The sequence below is a fragment of the Triticum aestivum genome, chromosome 7B, assembly GCF_018294505.1.
Source record: "Triticum aestivum cultivar Chinese Spring chromosome 7B, IWGSC CS RefSeq v2.1, whole genome shotgun sequence".
Classification (NCBI taxonomy): domain Eukaryota; kingdom Viridiplantae; phylum Streptophyta; class Magnoliopsida; order Poales; family Poaceae; genus Triticum; species Triticum aestivum.
The window spans coordinates 24,175,331-24,183,744 of NC_057813.1; the positions used below are offsets into that span (position 1 = coordinate 24,175,331).

Consider the following 8,414-nt stretch of genomic DNA (forward strand, 5'->3'; position numbering starts at 1 on the left):
GCGTCCCATGGGCGCTGGTGCATGGGCAATCTTGCGGCCGGCAAGCCTTCGGCACAATCCGATGCCCCCACGCAACTGACAACAATCATCGGTATGCCAACCCGTTGAGCCGTGCATCACCAGCGTAGCGATGGCCCCAAAGCCACACTTGAGCCACCACCTCCCTTGCCTTCATTCATGGGAGGGTCATATTTGGTCGAGTCCGCACAGACCCGGTGACCATCCCTGCCAGTGTCGCAGGAGGCAAACGTTCTGACACGCAACCACCAGAGCTAGGAGGCTGGGCTGCCACCCCGCTGCACCAAGCTATGCGAGCAGCCAGATCAAAACCACGCTGCTCCACTGTTGATGTGCCCGAAGCCACAACTGCTGGAAATTGCGCCTCCGGGACGAGCAGCTGGGAAGATTGGGATGAGCCCGAGCCTCCTCCGCCCCGAGCAAGTGCCGAGACGGGAGGCCAAGGACCTCGCCACCGCAACTCAGCCCCTCGGGTGGATGCGCCAGCACATGCCCCATTGAGCGCCACCGCCACCATCCTAAGGCCGCCGCACGAAGACCACAGGCAATCCCCCCCCTCCCCCCCCTCCCCGCCCCCTTGGGAACAGGGACCGCCAACAGCACGGCAAGGGCTTGCAGCAACGCCAGCGGGAGGAGATGGTGGAGGAAGGCCGGTGGCAGGGGCTAGGGTTCCCCTGAGATGTCAGGGAGTGGCGGCGCAGGGGTCAGGCCTGAAGTTATTGTGTCTGATTTTGTGGCGCCAATTTTGATTGCCTAACCTTAGGCATGTATGGCAAAAAAAGTGTGGCAAATGTTGGCAAACTTGGTATATGAACCAAACAGGCCCTGAATTTAGAAGGCAGAGCTGCTGCACAACTATTTTTGTGCCAGGTTAATGTCTATCCTGAAATGCACATTGGGAATTAAGACTATAGAGAACACAGAGCTTTCGTGAACAGGAAGGCCATTTAAGGACACGGACGAATGGAACTCGGCGGCACCTACTCCTGAAATCATGATTTGTGGCTAGAGAAGTGTCTAGACGAATACGCGGTGGCATGAAAGTGCAAAACAGATTTATACACAGATGGACCTGTTCCATACAACGGCTGGCACTTGAGTAAACGTGATTTGTAACGGTGTGTGGACGCGGTGATCTCTTCTACCTATGATCTGCATTGAAGACATAGCTTGTTCTAACAAGGCTCTCTGACCTGCATTTTCTGTCGGTGAATACGGGAAAACGTGTCACCAATTATCAGGAGCGTTTCAATTCAGATTTGCACGAACATGTTATAGAACAGGAAGATTGTTTTTGAATATGTGAATATTTTATTTTTCATACTATATATTCAAAAACCTTTTGGGAAAACAAAATATTTTGACATGAACATTTTTTTAAATACACCAACTTTTCTTAGCATAAGAACATTTTTTATATATGGGATGCATATTTTTTCCAAAATGTATGAATATTTTTTAACAAGGAATGAACATTTTTCTGAATTGTAAGAACATTTTCCCCTAAGGAACCTAGTATGTCATAGAGCGTGCAAATCGGTAAAGGTTGATGTGGTAGCTGGTTGTTGGAAGCTGCCTGGCTCCTTGACAGGAATTGAATGAGATGAGACCCACAGCGGTACAGGATGCAAGGAATCTAATACGTCAGAGTTAACAGGAATGTATGTCTGAATACTGATGGAAGATGGAATGTAGATATAAAACCAGGACCTATCCCTAGGAAAATGGTCGGTGAGATATGGGGGTGGGTTGAACCCGAGAGAAAACTACAATAATGTTCTTGCGCATGTAGAGGATAGAAAGTTAGTTCTAGAGTCTCTTCGCTGGAATAGAACAGAGGGGAAGATTGCTATCTAGTTATTGTTAGAAGATATTCTCTCCGTCCAAAAATAAGTGTCTCAACTTTAGTACAAAGGGAGTATTACTTAAGGCTGATCTAACCAGTAAACTGTTATGAGTATTTCTTAGACAAGCTAGTTTGGGCTGAAAAGGCAGTCAATCTTATCCTAGGCTAATGTTATATGGCCATTGCTTTGAGCAGTTAATCTTATCCTGGTCAATGTTATATGGTCATTGCCTGGAGTGTGCTGACTTTAAGGTGATGATTTTACTACTATGCAGGTCGCAAGCCAATGGATGGTACCTGCTTGCTTTGCTGTCACTACTTGTAAGTAACGTACGCATAGTTTCATATGTATGAGGAAGGCGTGTGATTTCTCATTTGATTCCTTCTCGAACACACAGGCATTCTGGTGTACCTCAGTTGCAGAGCGCAACAAAGGCGCCGTCGACCAAGGAAAGGGTCCGCAACCGGTCGTCTGTCAAGTTCGGTATAACATGGAAACTTGTGTGGGGCCAAAGAAGGTTTTGGCTCCAGCGTGTCTGGCCATCTGCCATGGTACATGATATAACTGAAGTTACATCGGTCCACTGACTGGACATAAAAAAGCTCGCAATGGATGTCAATCGAGGTCCAAGTCGTGGTGGCTCATGTTTAGAATGTGCGAAGAGAGCCCAGTCAAACACCTCTGCAACTGCGTGGCTATGTTCCAACATTTTGTGTCATGCGCCATCGCCATCGCCATCGCCATCCAGTTGTAACAAACTCTGTGTCTATAATAATAATAGACTGCTTTGGGACATAATAGGCGAGAGCTAATTCAGTAGGAAGAGGCTAGGGTTGACGTCTTTCTTTCTTTCTTTCTTTTTCATCTCTTCTTCTTCTTCCTTTTTTCTTTTCTTTTGTGAAAGGATGACTTGCTTCTTGTAGGTCAGTAAGCCATTCTAGTTTTCAGGGTGGCTATGCTTCAGCTTGTAAGTACTGGACGAGCTCATCTGAAAACAGAGGAAGGCCTCAGCAGTTTATGAGGGTTTTTTTCTGGAGTAAATGCTGCCAATGGCGTGAGGTTCCGTGTCGCTCGCTTACCATGCTTCCCCTGCCCTCAGACCAGCAGAGCGACGGGTGGTGGTGTGTGGAGCTGCAACCGTTTGCGGGCAGAGCTGTCATCCTCACTGCCTGAGGGCAGCTGTGCTGCAAGCGGCAACACAGCCTGCTGGTGGTGCTGCGAGGCTGCGAGGCCGCATGCCGGAGTTGCAAGCAGGGCGATGAGGCCACACGAAGGCGCTGCAAGGGCTGTTTGTGGGGGCTATGACACGGTGTGGTGGGAGGTGGAAGGTGGGAGATACAAGGCGCTATGCCGCGGCTAGGCTGGAAGCGGGAGGCAGAAGCTTTTTTTGGCAGCGATACAGTGGTGCCAAACAGGGGAGGTGGGAGAGAAAAGGGGTTTTTGGCCGCGATCCGATGGTGCCGAGCAGCCTGTCTTGCTAAGCGATGAGCAATTTCATGTGCTGTTCGTGGCACCGCACAAGGGCGCAAAGAGACCTCCTGGAGGCCAAGCAACAACTCTTTTAATTCTTCCACTACGCCATCACTATGAGTTTCCAGGATCCAACATTTAGGCCCCGATCTCTATGGCCAAATTGGCTGCCCGTCTGCCCTGAAATGCTTCAAATCCTCCACCCGATCCTACGCTAGTCAACAGCCTACCCGTATATTCAACAACAAAGCAATGTTATTCTTACGTACGAGTTCTATTCAAATCCTACGTACTAGTTCACTTGGGTGACGTTTTTTTTTTTTGAGGATCAACACCGCTTTATTAATTAAACGTAGCTAGGGATCTCGTCCGAGATAATCTGGAGAATACACTCCGGTGGTACAGCCCACCAAACATTACAAACTTCATCTCCTAAACCTACTTTAGCTAACTTATCAGCGGCACCATTGGCTTCTTGCTTCATCCATGTAAGCATCTGCTTCACCTGCATGAACTGTGTAAGCATCTGCTTGATATCTTCTTTTTTGAAAGGAACATCAAATGCATTCCATTATATAACAGTACAGGGCAAATCGCCCTTTACATAGTCCAGTACAAAGTCTGGGAGTTGGCCCAGCCAAGTCTCACACACATCAACTCCCAAATTAGCTCCATATGCAGCTAAAACATGTGCCACCCTATTACAATCCCGAGGGCAAGACACAACACTACTACCAGAAAACCCCACATGCATTTGGAATTTTATGCTCCTGATAATAGCTCCTAAATTCGCTAGATCATAATCTTTAGAGTTCACTGCCCTCATCAGCTGTGTGGAGTCAGTTTTAAACAAAACCTTGTCACATCCTATATTAATAGATATTTTTATAGCATACAATAAAGCCAAAGCTTCAACGTGCAGAACATCTGAGATATGCGCCAGTTTGCTGGCCCCTGCAGCCATCGCTTTGCCTTGGTCATCTCTGATGATGAATCCCCAGCTGCCGGAGTTGGTTTCCCTGTGAAAAGATGCATCAGTATTAATCTTGAGAAAACCATTTGGCGGCCGAGACCATTTTTGGTCCATCTGCTGCTTTTGCCCTTTAGTAGTCTTTTTGCTCTTCATGACTCTTGATACATGATAATTAATAGAACAACAAACATCCTCAGGTGATATAGAGGTTTCACCCGAGTTTGCCTTATTGCGTATATGCCACCAGTGCCAAAGAAGCAAACATGTTTTTATTTTAACGTCCTCCTCAAGATTAAGAATTTGTTCTATGGTGCTTAAGGCACTAGTGCAGCCAGCCAAAAGCAGTCTAACATGCTCCAGATTTAATTTCCTCCACACCTCCTTCACTTTCTTACACATAAAAAAACAATGTCCTCCGACTTCGTCAAATCTAAAGCATACAGGACAGCGAGTATCTACCTCCATACCTCTGCTTTGTAGCTTCACCCGTACTGGTATGCTATTTGTAGATAAACGCCATAAAAAGTGAAGCACTTTATCAAAGTCGCAGTGTTCCTCATATGCACTCGAGATGGAAGTTAAGCCTGTACTAGATTCCCGAGCAGCACTATCAACTGCTACTCTATAAGCAAATTTAACAGAGAAAATACCTCTTTTGTCGAAGTGCCATGCTATAAAATCATCAATATGTTCTTGGATTGGAATTTGAAGTATGATTCTTGCATCCTCTGGAATGAAGGTTTGCTTCACCAAATCCTCATCCCAACTATTCGTCATAGGATTAATCAACTCATTCACTTTAGTGATCACATTATTTCCTTTGTGGCTGATGACCTTTCTTGTGTTGTTCCTTGGGATCCAAGGGTCACTCCATATATTGATATGCTCACCACTGCCAACTCTCCAAATGATCCCTTTCTTCAACAGTTCCACTCCCTTAAGAATACTCCGCCATGTATATGAGATGCCACAAGTTGGAACTGCCTCCAATATTGAGCCATTTGGGTAGTATCTTGCTGAGAGCACCTGTGCACATAACAAAGAAGGGTTTTGGAGCAGTCTCCATGCTTGCCTTGCTAGCATAGCTAGGTTGAAAGCATGGAGCTCCCTAAAACCCAGGCCCCCATTTTTCTTCACTCTTGTCAATCTCTCCTAGCTTACCCGGTGCACTTTGTTTTCCTTGTCAACTTGACTCCACCAATACCTGTTAATCATGGTGTTCAATTCTTCACACAGGCCCTTGGTGATGTCAAAACATGCCACAATATAGACAGGAATTGTTTGTGCTATGGCTTTTATCAAGGTTTCCTTTCCTGCCTTCGAGAGCAACGTCTCCTTCCAACCTTGGATCTTTTTCCAAATTCTTTCCTTTACATATTCGAAAGTCTTTGCCCTCGCTTGTCCTACATATGTTGGAAGGCCTAGATATTTTGATGATAGGCCCTCCACATTGATCTGTAAGATATCCCTGATTTCTTGTTTTTGGCTTCCGTTTGTGTTCTTGCTAAACATGATTGATGACTTATCTTTATTAATCATTTGACTAGAGTAGGCTTCATATGTGTTCAGAATGCGGTTAACTTGTTGGGCATTCTTAGAGTTAGCCTCCATCAGCAGCAAAGAATCGTCCGCAAAAAGTAGGTGGCTAACACTAGGGGCTCCCCTACAGATTCTGATTCCTGTGAGTGAACCATTCAGTTCGGCCTTGTGAAGCATGGCTGAGAACCCCTCCGTATAGATTAGGAAAAGATATGGTGAAAGAGGATCTCCTTGGTGAAGACCTCGTTGGGGTATAATTGTGTCAGTGACATCTGTGTTGACTTTGATCTGGTATTTGACAGTGGTAATGCACTTCATGATCAATTTAATCCAATCTCTATTAAAGCCCAATTTTTCCATCATATCCTTCAAGAAGGGCCATTCGACGCGGTCATAAGCTTTAGTCATGTCTAGTTTGATTGCTGCATACCCCGTTGCGCCACTTCTTTCCCTCTGTAGAAAACGTGTTAGTTCATACGCCAACAAGATATTATCAGATATTAGGCACCCAGGCACAAAAGTGCTCTGGTTAGGGGCTATAATGCTAGGGAGAATTCCTTTAAGCCTGTTTGTTATTACCTTGGAGATAATTTTATACACCACATTGCAAAGGCTTATGGGCCTAAGGTCTTTAATTTTCCTTGGATTAGAATTCTCCGGGATGAGCACAATAAGTGTGTCATTCCATCCTTCAGGCATGTCACCCCCTCGCAAGGTGCACAACACTTCCTTCACCACTTGATCCCCCACAATTGGCCAGAACTTTTTGAAGAAGATTGCTGGCATCCCATCTGGTCCAGGAGATTTTAAGTCACCAATGCAATTTAAGGCTGCTCTAACCTCCTCCTCAGTATATTCCGCACACAAGATGCTATTCATTTCCCCTGTCACTTTTGGGCGCACAGCATGCAGGATTTCTTCATTATTATTCTGTGCCGAGGAGGAGAATATGTTGAAGAAATAATTTGCAATATGCTCTTTTAGAGGGGTTTCTCCCTCAACCCAGCTTCCACCATCCCTTTTTAGTTTCATAATCATGTTTCTCTTTTTTCTTTCTGAAGCAAATGCATGGAAGAACACGGTATTTTTATCACCTTCTTGCAACCATTTGACGTGAGCCCGCTGCTTCCAGTAAATGTCTTTTTGATGCTCTAATCGGTCCAGCTTCTCTCGGAGGTAGTGTTCTCTTCTTACCCCCTCCTGGCTGATCTCTCCTCTTCTCACCTCCTCAAAATCCTTTCGCAACTTCTTAATTCTCTTATCCAGATTGCCCAACACATTCTTGTCCCAGTCCTTTAGGTCAGTAGCAACCCTTCGAATCATACATTGGGTATTATTATTTTCACAATCCAGTTTTGCGTTGGTCCATGCATTATTCACAATAGCTTCACAGTCTTCTTCTTGTAGCCATCTCGCTTCGAACTTAAAAACATGCGCCCTCCTTCTATAGCTTCGCACACTATTGGCTCCTTCTATTTGAACAGTGACAGGCCTGTGATCAGAGTGTCGTGGATCACCGTTGATAACCTTGACAAAAGGGAACCTCGCACACCAGCTCCTTGATCCTACAACTCTATCTAATCTCTCTTTAATGTACCGGCTGGCTTCCCAACTATTATTGCGCCAAGTGTATTTGTCTCCCACATAACCCAAGTCTCTTAGGCCACAATCAGAGATCGAGCACCATCCTGAACCCCTCCATCTGGCTTTGAGCTCTAGCTGCCCCCCTTCTTCTCGTGGTTGTACAGTATCTCATTAAAATCACCCACACACAACCAGGGAAGGTCCATTTGATTATTGAGCAGGCGTAGCAGTTTCCAAGTAATTATTTTCTTGTCACTTGCTGGTTCCCCATAGATACCAGTAAATCACCATCTAAAACCATCTTTTTCAACCACTTCCACATCAATATGGTACCTTGAGTAATTGTGCAGCTCCAAGTTTATTTCTTTCTTCCAAAATAAAGCCAAGCCTCCACTTTTGCCTGCACAATCTCTTACCACCATGTTACTCATGCCAAGCATCCATTTAAACTTCTCCATTCTCCTTTTATCCAACTTTGTTTCAGATAAAAAGAGAACTTCAGGGTCCTCCTGCTTCTGGAGGTCCAGAAGCCCTCTTACTGCCGGGCCATTCCCAAAACCCTGACAGTTCCATGCTGTAAGCCTCATTTTGACCCACGAGACTGATCCGCCAGTCCCGCTCTCAACTCTAGTTTGAGCTCTTCAGCAACATTTGTGTGTTCCTGGTTCTCCCTCTTCCCTTCCTCTTGGACATAATTTTCCACCAGCGATTTCCCGGCTATCGTATCAATCTCCATCCTGCTTTTCTTCACAGTTTCTAACTCCAACTCTACATCCAGGTCTGTCATCCCCCGCTTACTTGATTCTCGTTCACTAACCGATCTCTATTGGGCTGACTTGGTTCTCTCCCGACGCTTGAAAGTGGTTCGCGTACCCGCCTATTTGGGTGAAGTATTAACAATCACCTTCACCTCATCCAAGTTCCTCTTTTCTTCAAGCTTATCCTTTCCTTTCATATCTTTCTCTTTTTCTAAAGCGTCTAAT

The 8,414-nt window shown here is 45.5% G+C and overlaps 1 protein-coding gene across 2 annotated transcripts in view; it reads left to right on the plus strand.

The window, feature by feature from the left end:
* The window catches only part of LOC123159906 (subtilisin-like protease SBT6.1), a 14,334-nt gene extending 11,437 nt beyond the window's left edge, over positions 1 to 2,897 (plus strand). Inside the window, exons 9-10 of one of the 2 annotated variants that reach the window (XM_044577714.1) lie at positions 2,140 to 2,185; positions 2,263 to 2,897. In XM_044577714.1, coding sequence (XP_044433649.1) covers positions 2,140 to 2,185; positions 2,263 to 2,354 — 138 coding nt within the window. In that variant the 3' untranslated portion in view covers positions 2,355 to 2,897. Of the gene's footprint in view, positions 1 to 2,139; positions 2,186 to 2,262 lie in introns of those variants that run through there. The other variant, XM_044577715.1, reaches the window with a different exon arrangement.
* Positions 2,898 to 8,414: the final 5,517 nt, after the last annotated feature.